Genomic DNA, 18,990 nt, shown 5'->3' on the forward strand with positions numbered 1-18,990 from the left:
TCAGGTTTGGGGGTATCCCACCACCTCAAAAAAATTAATTCGTTTCTCTTTCAGTTTTTCCATTTTACACAAAAAGAAAAAAAAAAAAACCAGTAAAACACACGTTTGCTCTCTGCCTCAGAGTACATCAGAAACTTTGACAGCAATGTACTGTTTTGAGTTGATTGTGTCTGTCCCAAATTCATACATTGAAGTCCTAATTCGTTTCTCTTTCAGTTTTTCCATTTTACACAAAAAGAAAAAAAAACCAGTAAAACACACGTTTGCTCTCTGCCTCAGAGTACATCAGAAACTTTGACAGCAATGTACTGTTTTGAGTTGATTGTGTCTGTCCCAAATTCATACATTGAAGTCCTAACCCCCAATAACCTCAGCATGTGACTTATTTGGAAACGGTTACTGCAGTAATTGGTTAGGATGAGATCATACTGGAGTAGGGTGATCCATGATGACTGATGTCCTGATAACAAGAGGAAATGTGGACACAGAGACAGACACATATAGAGGGAAGATGATGTGAAGACAAAGATAGAACACCATCTATAAGCCAAGGGGGCAGGTCTGGAACAGATCCTTTTCCTCCATCCTCAGAAGGAAGCTACCCTGCCAACACCTTGACTTCTTGCCTTCTTTAGATTTCCAGACTCCAGAACTAGGAGGACAATACATATCTGCTGTTTAAGCTACTGGTTTATGGTTCTTTGTCATGGCAGCCCTAGCAAATCAATACCACTCCAAATTCTATAAACAGTTTACTAAATAAAGGCTGATATAGTTTAATAGCTGTTTAAGATTTCCCTCTTTTCTCTAAAAATACAAGCCTGAAAACCCTTTTAATCGGTAAGAACTAGGGCCATCTTATACAACTTTGAGTAATAATTATTTGCAAAAGTTTCCTAAGTTTCAGTAAGGAAACATCCCAGTCATAAACTAGGAAGGAAAAGACACTCCAGTGTAAATTTCCAAGTGAAGACAAGTTCAGTGTCAGACAGGAGAAATGTTCTTGTTTTTCGGGGAACATTTGCTCTGGTCTCACTTGTTTGTGCTATGACAGTCCTCTGATCAAGCAAGGCCAAGCAAAGAGGCAGATCTATTAACACTTCACTCAACCAAGGCAGACCTTAGTAGAATAAATGATCCGACAGAAGTCTTCTAAGTCATTAATGAAAATATCAACTAACATACTGGTTCCCAAAGAGCTCATTACAAAGACAGAACTGTTTATTATGACCTTGGGCCCTACTGAGGCTCCTTCTGAGATTACATAAGAATTTAACATGACAGATGACTGATGAGAAGAAACAGTCCGAGAACTGCAAGGCTGGAATCTGAAAGCTGGGAGTGGGGTGAGAAGGTGAAATTTTGGTAGAATGTTCTGAAGGTTACCCCGGAAAGAAAAAGTCATCCCGAGGCCAGTGCCGGCCAGTATATTTCACACTGGCTACTTCAAAGCGTGACTATATCTACACGCCTCGACTGGAAGGAAGTAAATTTAATTTGAGAAAATACTTTCTAAGAACAGTGATCACTGCAATGTAATACTGGGCTTGTTTTCTGTTTGCTTTTGTAATGTATATAAACTGGTCTAACTCCAGAGATGAAGTATCTTGCCAAAGGCCCAAAACTCCGAAGAAGGATTTGGAGCTCGGAGTTCTGGCCTTCCATTTCATTACTATTACTTTGCACCCCTGGTTCTTTACCCAGTGTTTTAACTCTGCAAATCACAGTGACATGCTGCTTGGCTGTCTTCCTCAGAGGGTAAAGGTATGAGCATGTTCACTCAACAAAAACTTTTTAAACATCTATTATATTCCAGACACTCTTCCTGGGGCTGGGCATCCAGCAGAGAATAAAACAGATGTAGGCAAAAACAAGCAAGGAAAGAAACCAAAACTCCTTGTTGAGTTTACACTCTAGTAGTCGAAGATAGACTGTGAGCAAAAAATGTAAGAGATAAGCAAATAAATTAGTAATGAAGTGACAGTAACACATTCTAAAAGATGATTCATGCTATGAAGAAGACAGCTGGGTGGGGAGATGACTGGGCAGCAGGGACGGGGATGGATGATTGAGAAGGTACCATCAGAGCAGAGGGAGTGCGCCGTGTGAACGTCTGGAGGAAGAACACTCCACGTAGGGAAGAGCCAGGATGTGCCTGGATGATTCAGAGAATGGCAAGGAGGCCAGCATGTGGAACAGTGTAAGCTAGGGATGGAGGAGACAGAGCTCAGGAGGTTCTCACCTCTCTCAAGGTCATGGGTATCAGACTGCAGGCCCTTGTGAGGATTTTTGCTTTTATTCTGATTTACTACAGGAAGTCTAGGAATGGAAGAGTGACATGATCGCACTTATTTTTAGCAGAATCCACCTGGCTAGGCTGGGAACAGATTGTAGAGGAGCAAAAGCAGAAGCAGGGAGACTGCTTAGGAGGTGACAGCATTACTCCGGGTGGGAGATGATGGTGGCTCAGACCAGAGTGGAGGTGGTGAAGGTAGAGAAACAGCCAGGATCCCTACATGTTTTTTAAAATATACCCAGTAGGATTTTCAACAGATTAGATGTGGCATGTATAAGATAAAGTGAAGTCAAGGATGGTTCAAATAACGGCCCATCCTAACACCTGTACTGTGCCTCCTAGAGATCACTTACTAGACTTTAGTCAGATTTAGGGTTTACTTCTAGGCCTTAAAACCAACACCTGCTAACCTTGTGAGACATGAATTTCACAAGAAATTACAGGATGAACGACTAAAGGAATGAATGAATATGGGAATGATACACGTGGACAGTGAACACTCACTGTCTCATTCCTCACAAGAAGGACACTGAGGATACTGGTGCCTGAGGAACGTCTCCAGAGATAATATGCCATGAAGAGAAAATGTATTCAAAGAAATATCATATTTGAATTTGAACTTGAATCTTTAAGTAACAGAGCAAATCCACACGGGTTGTCTGGATATCAACAGAACCAAAAATAGGATTTACAAAATGGATGTACTATAAATTTATTTTAAAACATGTTTTATCATTTTCACAGGTAGTAACTACCTGTTTTTTCAAAGGAAGAACAACAGCTCCCTGCAGGTGTCTAAATCTGTTCAGGGACTGAAAAGTAATGGACAGTGGTCCACGAAGACACTTAGAATTTAGGCGTTAAGGAAAGAAACTCAAAATCTGAATAACTGTCAATTAAAGATCAACTAAAAACCACCAAATCAAAAAGATCAACTAAAAAAAAGAAAAAAGCATTCTTGAAATAAGAACATAAATCAGAAAAAAAAGGATGTTGAAAATCAGATCCCTGTATGTCTTAATGGGCATCCATCCAAAGCATAATGATATCTCTTAGTGTAACTACACTGATGCCCAGTGCTTGGGTTCTTAGCTGTCCTGATACTCTTGCAAGGCTCTTAATTGAAAGTGTGCTATTCTTACCTGCTGAGGTTAAACACAGAGGCAAACAAGGCATATATACTTATAACCATAGACAGCAGATGTGGAGAAAGCCTTCTGAGATTACTTGGTCTTCTTTCTACCTTCCGGTAGCCAAGATAAGACTGATAATTGACTGCTCTACGTGGAGGAACTGACTGGCAAGGGGATTGTTTTGAAAGGTCTCTAGTAAGAAGAGTCTCCTGCTGTACTCAAATAGCATTACTTCTATGTAGTTAAACCCAATTTCTTTTTTGTTCTAATGCTCAATATGGGTCATAACATTAATCATCTCTTATATTGAAGTTTTGGGCAGGCAGATGAAAACAACTAATGTAATAATCTCTCAACTGCAGACTGTAATGAATATCAGTTATTACAAACACTACTGAAATAGGTATAAGATCTAAGGGGTTATTTTAGCAATAACAGTAATATTTATTATAACATTAAATGAATTTAATTTCAGTCTTGTTAAAATGACATTTGAAAATAAAATAAAGGGAACTCATTTCATATTATTAAAAATAAAATGTTGCTTATTTCTCTCTGTGCTATAAATTATACAAATGTATGCTATTAAGTTTTCTGTGTGTGTGTATGTATGTGTGGTATGTGTGGTGTGTGTGTTTAAGTAGGCTCCATGGGGGGCCTGAACCCATGACCCCCAGATCAAGACCTGAGCTGAAATCAAGACCTGAGCTGAGATCAAGAGTTGAATACTCAACCAACTCAACCCTGAGACACCCAGGCACGCCCACCTTGCCTTTTTTTTTTTTTTTTAAATAATTAACCTAGTGCTATTGCTGTGGAGCATCATAAAATGGTACAAACATTCCTGCTGCATCTAATCTTATACAAAGACATTTTCATACAAATGACTAATACTGCTTTTTAGACAACTCCATACCAATTTGTCAATTTCGACACAATCCATTCCTTCCCTCTTCTGCCAATTCAAAGTATTTCACCATTCATTGCATTTCAGTGCTTTGATCCCATTAAGTAACATACTGCCATTTAGTGGAATACTTACTTCATCTTTAAATACCTTTCCATGTTCTTCACACCCAGGTAAGCTCTGTATGAATTCTGACACCTGTCAAAAATAAGATGAAAATTCCCGTTTTAAAAAAAGAAGTCAGAATCTAAGTGCTACAGGTTCAAAATATTTCTCCTATATGTTTTAGTTGGTCTTCTCAGAACAATTTCTTCTCTTTCAGAGAAAAAGATTCAACCCCACTTGCATTCACTGTACCCACCCCTGAAGGACCTACTGCTACATCCGGTCCCTGGCAGACAAAGGAAATAAAATATATACCTCATCTGTGCTCCATTTGGAAACTTTACTGGCAGGGATCCCGGCTACGGTGGGAAGAAGTTTGCTCTGCTGCTCCCAGCGTAAGGGCAGACATGGAATGGGAGACTTGAAGGACAGAAAGACAGCCGATCGACGCTGCGCCTGCTGAATGCTAGGTTCTTCCCGGGCACCTGCTTGATTGACACAATGGGAAATCACACTCTGAAAAAGCAGCAAAAAAAAAAAAAAAGCCCCAAATGCCATATGTCTCCCCCAAATAATGAGTTTGTGGGGGGGGGGCGCCTAGGTAAAGCACTGCTTCCTTTCAACATCATATTCACTGAATAATTACACTTTCCTTTTTCATTACTGAAGGTCACCGTAAGAAACAACCCATACATTCAACTCACATGCTTGCTGCACTACCCATTATGGAAGATGTGTCACGTTAGCAAAGCTGCCTCTTTAATGTTTCATGGAAGATACCTGCCTCTCACTTCAGGAAATAGTTTGGTTTCCCTTTCAGCTGTGGATGTCCTAAAGGTAATGGCCAAGTTGGGTGCTCAAGTCCAGCCACTGTGGTTACCCTGTGTTACTATATCTCTTTCCCTTTTATCTCAGTCCCGCATTCTTCTTTCAGTTTCTGTTTACCAATCACGTTGACTTTTTAAATAGCCAACTTACGGCGCCTGGGTGGCTCAGTCGGTTCGGCATCTGCCTTCGGCTCAGGTCACGATCCCGGGGTCCTGGGATCGAGTCCCACATCAGGCTCCCTGCTCAGTGGGGAGCCTGCTTCTCCCTCTCCCTCTGCCTGCCATTCTGCCTACTTGTGATCTCTCTCTCTCTCTCTCTGCGTCAAATAAATAAATAAAATCTTTTAAAAAATAAAAAATAAATAGCCAACTTATTTTTTTGACAGGGATATGAAATTACTGCAATAAAAATAAAACCATAGAAAGGCAAATGCTTTTGTCATTCTTATATTCGTGGAGATCAAAATTAAAGGTACAGAATATTCCATTTATCTGCCAGATCTCCTGAATCCAAGCCTATTTACTGCCACTCTCCTAAAATCGCCATTTTTTAGCAAATGATTTTATTGTCACTGGGACTCCTACAGCTTGTCAATAATTATCTCCTTAAGATTCTTTAGAACATAAATCTCTGAAAACTACTTACTCAAAGCCCATCAGAAGAAAGGCACCTCCCCTAACATTTACTCTCCTCTACCCCTATTCCAGCTCACAGTTACAATGACACCTATCTTTGCCAAATGGTTACCTAGTTTAGGCTTTTGAATCTCTGAGAACATTTTAAGCTATTTTGTATCTCTAAGAATATTTTAAGGTTTTTTTCTTTGAAGAGTAAGATTTACAGAAAAGTAGACAAATTGTAAGTGTACAGCTCAAAGAATTTTCACAAAGTGAACACACCCATGTACCCAACACCAGGACCAAGAAACAACATGGCAGTACACCAAGAGCCTCCCTGTGTCCCCTTCTAATCACACCCCAGCCGTCAAGGGTAACCCCTTTCCTGACTTCCAACACCATAGGTTCTTTACCCCGCTTCTGAATTACATTTAGATGAAAACCTTGGTGTTTGGCTTCTTTCTTTCAAGAGCATGTTTGTGAGGCTCGTCCACTCTGCTTGCTGTCTGTGGTTGTACCTCACCTGTTCTTGGCTGTATGGTTTTTCATTGTTGTGAATATTACACAATTAATTTGGAATTAATGGACAGCTGAGTTGTTTTTAATTTTTGGCTATTACCAACAGTGCTGCTATGAGCATTCTTGTACATGTCTTTTCCTGAACATATGTACGTCTCTATTGTATATACATACTAAAGAGTGAAACTTGGAGCTTATAGTGTTTGTGTACATTCAACTTTAGCAAATTCTGCCAGTTTTCCAAAATAGTTGCACGATATGCATCCACTAGTAGTGTAAGAGTGTTACAAATCCTGTGTATCCTCAGTAACATGTGGTATTGTCTACCTTTTTCATTTTAACCGTTTTGGTTAAATGAATTTGCTATGAATTTGAATGGTATCACATTGTGGTTATAATTGCATCTGTCTGATGACTCATGAAGTTGACAATCTTTTCCCAAGTTTATTGGCCAAATGGGGAACCTCCTTTGTGAAATACTTATGTTTTATGCCCATTTTTTTTTCCATTGGGTCATCTTGCGTTTTTCTTACTGATTTGTAGAAGTTATCTATATATACTCTGGATAGGAATCCTTTGCTGGAGATACATTCTTATTAACATCTCCCATTCTCGTCTTCCTTTGTGTTCCCTTAATACAGTCTTGTATGTCTACTGAAGAAATCCTTGCTTACTTCAAGGTCCTAAAGTTAGTCTCCTCTGTTTTCCACTAAGTACTTCATGATTTACCCTCACAATCTAGCTGAACTTTATTTTAGTACAGGGTGAGATAAGGCTTGACATTCCTAATGCTTTTTTCCACGTGGATTTCTAATTCCCCAAACATGATTGATTGAAAAGACATCCCTTCCCCACTGTACTGCATGCAGGGCCAGGTTCCCCATAAATATAAACGTGTGTCTCCAGATTCTCTACTCTGTTCCACTGGTCTCTTTACACCAACCTATAGGTTTTAGTTACCACCACTTTAGAAGTGTCCTGATGTCTGTGATCTAGTTCTTTTTCAAGATTGCCTTGGCTATCCTTATCTCTTTGCGTTTCCATATAAAATTTAGAATCAGCTTGTAAAAAAAATGCTAGGATTTAGAGACGGAGATTACTGCTGGATATAGACCAATTTGGTTCTGAGAAATGACATCCTCACAATATCCAGTCCCCCGATCCAAAAACAAGGTATATCGCTCCATTTCTTTGGGACTTCTTTACTATTTCTCTTTGATCTTTTGTCATTTTCGGGTATAGGTCTTGCATATCTTTTGTTAAATTTATTCCTCTGTATGTGAAGTTTTCTGTTTCTTAAAAATTTATTTCCTATTGTTCTACTATGGTTCTTTAAGAACTTTTCTTTTAAACTAGCCTAATCTGAATTTTGAAATGCTCTTAATATTAAAAAGTAACTTAGAAGTAACTATTAGGGGGAAAAATCTGTCTTATTGGAGCTAACACACACTGGTCCTGGTTCCACCTGAGTGAGCTCATACAAAAAAAATCTGTTCCACATGAAACACTTCAATTCTTCAAATAATATTTAAAAACCCATCATGGTACCTCTTGCCCCATTTAATTCAATGAATCTCATATAACTGGTTATAAGGTTTTAGGACCTCAGCCTGTTTTACCGAATATCTGTTATGAGCCAAATATATAAGCCTGTACCAGTTTGTTTTTATTCTTTTTAAATTTCCCAGAGTTCAGGATGTTTCTGGTTAGCATAAATGTGGGGTAACTTAAAAACATTTATTAATTTCAGATACTACCAAGAGTTTAGCAATTATTTGAAATATGATATTTGTACAATCTTTCATGAGGCAGGCTATTATGAAATGGTGAGATTTCCAGTTCCACAGGAGAGTGAAACCATAGAGCCTACTTTATGGCTTGTCCTCTGATTACTTGCCACCTAAGTGTCAGTCTTTTCCAAAGTGGGACATTTATGATACAACTGTTTCTATTCTATTAACACTTGCCAACGGTCCCTCTTTCACCATAGTTCTATTCTATTTCCTGCTAAAGCTGTCTTACTCAGCTCATTTCTAATGTTGCTACATCATTATTCTTTAGAAATAAAACTGAGCCGGGACACCTGGGTGGCTCAGATGGTTAAGCGTCTGCCTTCGGCTCAGGTCGTGATCCCAGGGTCCTGGGATTGAGTCCCGCAATGGGCTCCCTGCTAGGCGGGGAGCCTGCTTCTCCCTCTGCCTCTGCCTCTCTCTCTCTCTCTCTGACTCTCATGAATAAATAAATAAAACATTTAAAAAGAAAAACAACTGAGCCATTCTAAAGAAATGACTAAAACCCCTAAAGCTCCCATATTTCTGGTGGCTTCTGCATGTCTTTGAAGCTGATGCTATAAACAGGCCTACACGCGTACATCATTCTAAAACTAATAAGAACTTCGCATCTTTCACTTCAGACTTTCCTTGCTTTTGTTGATTCTTTCATGCTGACTGATGTCCTGAGGCCCAATGGTGTTTTCTGATGAATGGAGTAAAAGTAGAGTTTCCCAGCCACAGAACATCCCATCTCTTCAGAAAATAATAGTGTTAGCTATGATCCCCATCCAAAAAAAAACAGAGAAAACAACTTCAGTTGGCTGAATGTGTACCTGAGTCCTTAAATTGCATAGAAATGTGACTCCAGGTTTTTATTTTTAACATGTGATCAGACTAAAATAAATGCAAAAGACTTTGGCTCAAGTAGCCGGCTCAGTGCCATGAGTAAGGAAGAGTAGGTTTGAATGTGCTCAATGTGCTTCAGAAAACAAAGCCTTTGCTCTGGAAGACATTTCTGCCACCATCCTTTTACTAGAGTCATATTTCTTACCGCCCTCCTATCAAACTATTCATCTGCCTGAAAAATAACACTTTTATTACAGGAGTTTTCTGTATGTTTTGAAGTTCCCTGAAATGAAAATTTACCAAAGTCCTTGTCCGCTCCCCTTTGGCTTCTGGTTTTGTGCTTCCACAGTTCTTCACTGCTACTCAGTTCTGTACCATTAGGCACACAACAGCCTGGGGAGGATTTCCAAGCCTAGTTCTTACTCATCCTTGCAAAAGTGAGATATGATTAGGAAACTTTCTACTTTGTCTAGAAACTAACTGGCTTTTACTGTTTTATGACTGTCAGGGATGTGTATTTCTGGGCCTCTTTAATATCGGAAGCAAGAAAATGTTAGGTGGCAGTAGTAAGAGAAATAACTTGGTGGAAATATGTATGGTTTTGTTGCGACTGCATCTGCTAGACAATTATCAAATGAGGAATATTTTTCTTAGGCTGATACCTGGGGAATGGGTAGTAGAGGCCTGCCTATTTACAATTATGATTTACCATATGGAATTCACTTACTCAGCATGGACATGGTGTCAGAAACTGTGAAAGGTTTGTCAATACAGCATATTCTTGCAGATTTTCTTGAAATGAAGTGCAATAAATAATAATGTAGTTATCCAAAGTAGAGACCTGCCACTACAAATTTGCCCACCATGTCTGTCAATTCTGGTTGAGAACACGGGTATTAAAATTCCTGATTTGGCTTGAGGTAGGAAAAAGTGAAGTGGAAGATTAACCCTTGTAAGAAGTCATTTCTGATAAAGGTGATCCTGAAAGAAATATCTTCTGATGTTTCACACAGAATCAAGACAATAAATGTTCAGTATAGGGAACATCATCTAAACCAACCATGAAGTCTCCTGGTAGAAAGAGACGTCCTCACCTCCATGGAGTGTGAGAACCTGCTTCCTACAGGGCCATTCCATTAACACCCAGTGGAACCACTGTATGGTAGGCTGACCAAGCAGGGCAAGTCCTAGACAAAAGGAGAAGTACTCCCTCTCCGCTGCTTTCAGACTCAGATCCCACCTTGAGTGCGGTTCCTATTTCCAAGTCTGGAAATGCTATATCAACAAGCCAACAGCATAAGTTACCATTGACCTCTTGCCTGACTCATTCCTACCCCTTCAAGCCAGAGACAGAAGTGAGACCAAAACCTCCAACGGCCTTGCTTCATTTTAGTTTCAAAACAGTGCTAGGAGGTAACTATCCTTAAGGTGAGGAAACAGAAGCCTGACATGCCCAAAGCCACTCTATGAGAGAAGGGCAGCATCAGACAATGACCCTGGATCTTTTGCCTCCTAATACAGAGGAGAGGGTCATGGTCAAGAGGGTGAGCTTAAAAGTCTGATAAACGTGGATTCATATTCCTGCTCTGCCACTGACTAGCTCTGTAATCTTGGTGAAATCAAGTTAACAAGATTGTTGTAAGGATCACATGATATTTTTAAAATGCTTTTCCCAGTGTCTGACATATAGTAAAGACTCAGCAAATGAGAGAAATTATTTCTATTTTGAAAGAAAGGCATATCACTGAGAGTGTATTGGATATAAAAAGCAAAAATGAAAAGGAGTCAAAATACCCTTTCAGGCTAATATTCCATGAGTCTATAAAATACGTTCCTAATGTGAAAAGAACAAGGCCAGAAGAAAAGGAATACATCTGTCAACCAAAAAAAAAAAATTTTTTTTTCTTTTAATGGAGTTAACTAACTGGTGACTAAATATAAAAAGATGAACAATAAGAGTGATTGGGTAAGATAAATGGATCACAGCATCAAGGAATGGAGATAAAATTAGCTCCACGATACTTAACTCAAGCTGAAAGATACTTGAGGATCATTTCAAGATTAACAACCAAAAAAAAAAAACAAAAAAAACAAAACAAAAAAAACCCCACCAATTGCTATGGAGGCAAAAAGCAAGCCTGACTTTTCAAGTGAGAATCTAGCACATTACAAAACAGAATTCAATTCTTTCTGCATTTCAGCCACCCATGAGAAAGAAGGCTTGCAGGAAAGAAAACAAAACTACACCTTTCCCAGGAGTACAAGAGTTTAAACTTGAAGGACAGTTTATAGAATACTTTATTAATGCGCTTTCCTACAATGACAGGAATGAGTTATTTTTTTAAGGTAAAAAGAAGTTTTAGAAAAAAAGGGACGAAGAAAAAGAAAGGAGAAAAAGTGATAAATTATATCCAGTTAAACTCCCCAAAGGTCAAATTCAGTTGCATGGTGAGAATCGTAATAAAACGGGGGCTCATAATTACATATATTGCATGGAATTAACCAGAATTAACTAAAGAAATGGGGGAGGGGAAGAGGCTTTTTTCAGAAGGAAGGTTTTTTTTTTTTTAAATATCAATTTGCTCTATGACTCCAAACAAAATAGTTCTCATGGGCCTGCTGAGTCTTAAATCCTACTGGCATTTTAAACAAACTTAGGGTGGCTTCTTTTCAGTCTCCTCTATCCTAAATAATACACAAACTGCAAAGGGCTTTCTCTCCTACCCTTTGCACCACCCCTCCAGCCAGCTAGATTTAGGAAGGGTTCCTTCCACCACTGGAGGGACAGAACTGGGAATGATCCCTGGTGATTTACTAGGCTCAAGAATGTGGACCCGGAGTGGAGTACAACTCCCTGACCTCCAGGCTCAGGTTTGCAAGAGGAATTCTTCCAGCACCCAAATGGGAGCATTGAGGGGTAAGCGTTCTTGACAAAAGACCTGGGAAAAATTCTCTGGACTCAAAAATGTTAAAATAGAAAACAATCACCATGGGGCCTCTGACAAAAAGTTCTACAAAACATCAGAAGAGGAGCATTGATTTACTGACAGAAGAGTTTCATGATTTTAGTGAGGTACAAGGGGATAGAACCTTTACAAAACAAAAGCAGGCTATGAAAGAGAATAAGCCAATGTAGGAAATTGGAGGGAAACAGAAACCACTGCTGTTAAAATTCATGTTAAGACGAACCAGGAGAGATGATGGACTCTGAAAAACAAACTGAGGTTTCTGGAGGGGAGGAGGGTGGGGGGATGGGTTAGCCTGGTGATGGGTATTGAGGAGGGCACGTTCTGCATGGAGCACTGGGTGTTATGAACAAACAATGAATCATGGAACAGTACACCAAAACAAATTATGTAATATATGGTGATTAACATAACAATAAAAAAATTTAAAAAAAAGAGAAAAAAATTCATGTTAAAGGCAGTAAGTAGTAGACTTGACAGAGCAAGAAACTAGGTAAGATATCTCAACTTGAGAAATATGCCTAGAACATCAAAAATATATGTAAGTTGTTAAAATACTAACATACTGGGGCACCTGGGTGGCTCAGTTGGTTAAGCGTTCGACTCTTGATTTTGGCTCAGGTCATGATCTCAGGATCATGAGATCGAGCCCACACTGGGCTCTGTGCTGAGTGTCGAGACTCCTTAAAGATTCTCTTTCCCTCTCCCTCTACTCCCCACCCCCACTGCTCGCTTGATCTTTCTCTCAAAAAACAAAACAAAAACTAAAATACTTTCATACTGGTTGGTACAATGCCCCCTCCCCCATCCCACTTTCATCCTCCCCCAAGGCAGCCAGGCCCTTAACTGGACTTCATAAGATCCAGCAATTAAGGCTAACTCGTGGTATAGTGGAGAGCATCCAAAACTCTCCTCCAGTACAAAGACCAGTGTTAATTTTAACTGTCTTGTGCAAGGTTGGATGCCAAACCAATTGTTAAATATTTTGAAAATAAAATATAATCCCTTGGCTCTAACTCAAGAATAATAGGTATTACCGGTCAACAGAGAGAACAGAGCACAAATGGTAACCGAAATTATAACTGAAAGAAGTTTCCTGGATTTAAAGACCAGTTGGCAATCACAGCATGATTTCACTGCAGATGAAATTAGTTTTACGAAAGTTTTATATAAAATGGTTCAAAACTTTGATAAGGAAACATCAAATTCATTTTAAGAGGCTAAAAATGGATGAGATATTAATAGTCAAATCTCACTTAGGAACATATGTGCAAAAATTCTCAGAGCAACTTATTTTATGAGGCTCTCTCCTTTTCAGTAATAAAAAATAAGACAGTAAATAATATATCCTTATTGAACTATAGGCTTTGTAGGTGAGAACAATAAGAGTTATATATGAATCCTAGTAATGTTTCTGGAGAGAATAAAACAGAAAAACTCAGGCAATTCAAATCGAGAAAAACAGGACAAAAATATACAAAGTTGGAGAAGACAAACAGAGAATACCATGCATATCATATGTTAATCAAGCCAAATTCTCTATTAAGAGAATAATAATTTTCCAGATCATTTCCAGAAAAAATGATCAAAATCAGCTCAGCAAATCCAATAAAAAGTTGTCAATCACCAAGTTAGGGAGAGACTGAAAAGTTACCAAAGTATTACTCCCTCAAAAAGTTCAGAGTCTAGAAGATTCTATTCTGCATCTATCTGAATTTTCACTGATGAGACAATTCCAGGCAATAAACACTTCCTCCACAATACTACTACTCTACTACTCCCACCAGCTAATACTTCAGCCACTGAGGCATTGAATCCTAATGATAAGCCAATGACGTGGCTACCTACTACTACAGTAATCTTACACGGGAGGAAACTGAAGCCCGGGGTGAGCTGTGCAACTAGTAAGTGGTGGAGCCCTGAGAGGAATGAAGGCTGTGATCCTAACCACCATTCACAAAGAAAGACTGAGACCCTTGTCTAAGAGTCCAATATACCTTGATGACAAAACCCTCAGGAAACACGTTTTTCTTCCTTTCTAAATGGCCAGAAACATATTAAAATAATCAAATGCTTGCATAGCACTTACTATGCGCCAGGCACTGTTTGAAGCAAATGACAGAAGCACTTCATCGCCATGGCAACCCTGGGAGGGAGTTACCATCATTATGCTTCTGGGTAGATAAGGAACCAGAAGCATGGAGAGGTGTTCAGTGCCATGTCCAGAATCACACAGCGAGCAGGTGGCAGAGACGGCATTCAAACCCTGGCCATCTGTAGGGTTTGTACGTGGTGTTATATTAAACACAACAAAACATGCTGAAGACAGCAGAGAATGTAACCTTTAAAATAATCACACATTACTGCTTTCTAAAAATCAGATATGGAAATCAAAGCCTCCCTTATGGAACAGGTCATTGCAGGCAAACAGTCATTAGGTGCTGTTCTCAAATCTTATAGAATAATCTAAAGCAAGAAATACACACAAAAAAGCAAAGTCTCCAGGGACTATCATTAAAATCCCAATCAGGCTAACCTTTTCTCATTAAAAAAATAATTATTATGTGTAAGTTATAACTACAATCTATAGTATGACTTACAGGCATTACGACTTTATTACTTTGTTAAGCCACTGTAATGTGTTTTTAGCAGAGATGGAAGACAAATCACTTTCTCCAGTACAACTTAAAACATTTGTTCAAATGATTTGCTTTTCGTTCTGTGGTATTAGACTAAGGCCCTATTAATTCCATTTGGGTTTCAATACACATTCTGAGGTGAGTTTTAAACATATGAAGCAAATGACATCAACGATACCAAAGAAAATATATCACAAGAACCAAAGAGAATGCTGCCCAAACTTTATATATACTATTGCACAGATATGTGAAAAAGACTGTAAATATAGGTCACAAATGAATCCATATCATTATGAATTACATGCTACAGTTGACCCTTGAACAATGCAGGGGCTAAGGGCACCAACCTCTGTACAGTCGAAAATCTGTGTAGAACTTTTTTTTTTTGAAAATCTGTATAACTTTTGATTCCCCCCAAATATAACTACTAATAGCCTATTGTTGACCAGAAGCCTTAAGCAATAACTAGTTAACACTTATTTTGTATGTTATATGTATCAAATACTGTATTCTTACACTAAAGTAAGCTAGAGAAAAGAAAATGCTATTAAGAAAATCATAAAGAAGAGGAAATACATTTATAGGACTGTACTGTATTTATTGAAAAAAAAAATCTGTGTATGAGTGGACCCGCACAGTTCAAACCCACGTTGCTCAAGGTCAACTATATGTTTATCCCGAACAATAAACTTTTATAGCCTGTGATAACAGAATAAACCAACTAAACGAAGTTTATCTTTAATATAGAAGTGGCTGCTATATTCTAGTCAAGTTCTGACTGTTGAGTATTAATAATAATATCCATCAATAAGATGAGATTATTATGGCTACCTCTGGCTTCATGCGACGTCCTCATTTCACTTTCTGTTCTCTCTTCAAAGTCCCCTTTGACATCATCAGCATGCTGGTCTCTGAGAAAAACAGGTGTATCAATATTTTGTAATGCACTTTAAAGGATGGTTCAGCCCTGCATCTCAGCAACTGTTATAGCTAAGTGATAAATCACTGAATTCTACTCCTGAAACTAGTATTACACTGTATGTTAACTACCTAGAATTTAAATAAAAACCTGAAACATTAAAAAACAACAAAACAAAACAAAATAAAAACACATACCACTAAAATGTTAAAAAGGATTTTCAGTTCTACTAAGAAGCAACTCCTACTAATAACATCTATAAACATCCATTTTCTTCATTACCAATTTTCATTTACAGTTCAGAAAGGAGATTTTTAAAGCTAAGAATGGTATTAAGGTGAACTATTCTGGCAAATGCAGCTATTGAATAACTCAACTTCAAATGGGGACAGGTATTCATGAAGAATTTTACTTTGTACTATACAGTAAAACTACAATTTAAAGAACGAAAATATTTTGAAACTCCAGACCGTTTAATCAAGTAGCATATATACTACACTCAGCTCAGGGATTTGGGCTTGAGCTGAGATTGGCCCAGGAGAATCAAACTCAATTCTAGGAAGCTTTTCCTGGCTTAATAAGGTCAAATGTGTAGGCTGAACGGATTCCAACTCTTCTTGACCAGGAATGACCCAATGCTAATCTAAGCATGCCGAAATGCTCTAAAATGCAATGGAATCCATTACGATCTTAATTCAGAGCTTTATCCTTAAGTCAGGGACAAAAACGGCATTAAAGGGAACCAAGAACAGACTAATTATATTTTCTTTAAAGCTAAATTTCAAGTACTTAAAAATTTTCAACCTAATTTTTCCATTCCCAGAGTTCAAAATACATCCCACTCTCCAATTTCCTGGTACTATCGAGGCTATGATCCCTGGCTTACACACTTCAATGCCTTATAATACTCTGCATTTATGATGTCCTACTGTTTATGTGTTGTTACCTATATATAAATATATCCTGAGTTTCTAAAAGACCCAGATCATACTTCTGTTAAGTTTTAAGAAAAAAAGCAAACACATTTAAAACCAAATATCCCAACAAAATATAAAGAAGCTGTATAGTCTTAACTACAAAGGCACTAATTTATTCTCCATTTGAAGGATGATAATTCAACACAACAATTCAAACACAGTTAGTATGCCATAAATACATGTTCACTACTTCTTAGATCATTTCCACGAACACATGTAAAATTTCATTGAGATCTGTGCTCCCTGGCTAATAAGTTTATACTAAAAACAACTTATCCCAAACGCTGAAGAAAACTTGCTTATTTGAGAATGGAGATGAATCATTGTTAATACAAAATAAAAACATATCTTCTTCCAAGAGTAATCAAATGACTATTGGAGGCTCTTATTCCATAAAATGTGTAGAGATGGAACTACGGGAAAAAATAAGAAAATCACTGATAATTGGAGAAGGACATTAGTTGAAAACTGTCTTCTCTGTAAAAACTGTGCTAAAGTTATACTTGGGAATTACAACATGCTAAAATCAGCTTCATAAAATCAGCTTCATATGTTAAAATTAGCTTATGTGATCTTCTGAACTTGTTTAATATTAAATTAGAATATTCTTTGAGTCTACAACTCTATCCCAGTAAGTATTGTGACCACTGAAAAAAGTTGTTTGTGGATGACTATCTTAATATTTATTAGAAAAAAAGTCACATATTACAGTGATAACTTAAAATTGGCATTTTTCAGAGTTAAAATAAATTCCTAATTAGTTATCATAGATTTCCCAAAAGCTTTAATGAGTGGTTATAAGGAAAAAAAAAAGACAAACTGAGATCAAAGGCTAAAATTAAGTCTTAGAATTTTTCAAGTATTTCCGTTTTCGTGATCAGAATTGTCCACTGACAACAGTTTTACATTTTTGTGGTTTTAATAAAGCACAGCATTCCTTTAAAGTAAGTTTTATTAAAATAAAGGTATAAGACTTAAGTATGAGCAAAGTTCTATTGTATGCTTATGCCCAAATACAATGCCAGTGGTTTATCTTATGAATGTAAGAAAAGGACCATTTGCTAGGAGAGAATGGAGACAGAAAAGGAAAATAAGACCTCTGACTCAAAGTTTCTTCAGGCCTGAATCTGCTGTAATCCATCCCCAGAGAAGCAAAATGGAAGCCATCTATTCTTATATTATTTATATAGCTTCATTATAGAAGCATGTTCAGTTTCCATTTTCCCTACTGCAACTCGTGATATTTCATTAAGCTGAACCCATATAAACTTGGGAATATAAACGTGAGTATTTATCCTTACCAAACACAATTCAAATAAAGGACTCTAGAAGAAACGTTTACTGAATGTTTTATTTCCAATTAATAGACTGATTCTACTAATTCCTTAAAATTAAAAGTGACTAAGCCCCTGGGGGGGTTCTACATGATATTTCATTTACTAGAAAGTTGGAGGGGTGGGGTAGTGGGGTCACCTGAGCAGTCTCTTAGAACAAGCATTATCAAATGGATGAACAGAACCACTGAAGTGAGCAGAATCCTAATTTAAGCACATCTAGAAATGTGGGAGCAGTTAATAATAAAAGTTACAAGAACATACTATGCGCCAAAGGCTGGCTGAGATCTTTATATGTCCAATATTTCATAACAATCGCTAGAAGGTTCTGTTCTTATAGCCACTGAAATTTAAAGAGGTTAATGCCAAATTTGTAGAACAAGTATAGCACCAGGTCTATTGACACCAAAATCCATAATTAGATTCAAGTATTACTTGGTTTTTACCTTTGCATTTCTCCAGAATACACTATACCCGTCTTCTAGTGACAAGGTCAGTCATGAAGAATCTGACTCATTCTTGTTTGTTTTGTATTTTATTTAAAATAAAAATTGGTTTCTCGGGGTACCTGGGTGGCTCAGTCGGTTAAGGGTCTGCCTTCGGTTTGGATCATGATCCTGGGGTCCTGGGATCGAACCCCGCATAGGGCTCCTTGCATGGTAAGGAATCTGCTTCTCCCTCTCCCTCTGCCACTCCCCTGCTTGTGCTCTCCCTCTCTCTCAAATAAAGTCTTTAAAAAAATTGGTTTCTCAATTAGGCAACCAATATTTCTCTCTCCTACAAGGTGAGGAGTTTCATTGCTAATTCTGACTCAAGAGGTGCCGTGATGGGTCTCTTTCTCTGCACAAAAATGAAATCCTTAACCTAGGATTTCAACGTCCTAGGCACAAAGTTATTCTAGTTGCACAGGTCTTCCGACTACAGACAAAACACGTTTATATCAGAATGCCCCAACTCTGTGATAACTTTATAATTAATCTCTCTGGAACATGGTACCAGATGTGCTTAACAGATTCTCTTTAAAAAAAGACAACCAAACATATTTTGATGTATTTTAATGGTACAATTTTGCTCAACATAAAAACATCTCCGTTTTCTTCTCTTGATCAATACCTTCCATTAGCAACAATTT

The 18,990-nt window shown here is 37.9% G+C and overlaps 1 protein-coding gene across 7 annotated transcripts in view; it reads right to left on the reverse strand.

The window, feature by feature from the left end:
- The window catches only part of L3MBTL3 (L3MBTL histone methyl-lysine binding protein 3), a 118,350-nt gene that overhangs the window by 1,217 nt on the left and 98,143 nt on the right, over positions 1-18,990 (reverse strand). For 5 of the 7 annotated variants that reach the window (XM_028125353.2, XM_028125346.2, XM_028125351.2 and 2 more), the window contains 3 exons: positions 15,460-15,539; positions 4,757-4,929; positions 4,472-4,534 (listed from right to left, as the gene is read on the reverse strand). In XM_028125353.2, the coding sequence (XP_027981154.1) occupies positions 4,472-4,534; positions 4,757-4,929; positions 15,460-15,539 (316 nt within the window). The remainder of the gene's footprint in view (positions 1-4,471; positions 4,535-4,756; positions 4,930-15,459; positions 15,540-18,990) is intronic. The other 2 variants (XM_028125354.2, XM_028125352.2) reach the window with 1 other exon arrangement.

Source organism: Eumetopias jubatus, unplaced genomic scaffold (assembly GCF_037043125.1).
Source record: "Eumetopias jubatus isolate StellerSeaLion01/CBP00866 unplaced genomic scaffold, mEumJub1_p1.0 scaffold_6, whole genome shotgun sequence".
Lineage (NCBI taxonomy): Eukaryota > Metazoa > Chordata > Mammalia > Carnivora > Otariidae > Eumetopias > Eumetopias jubatus.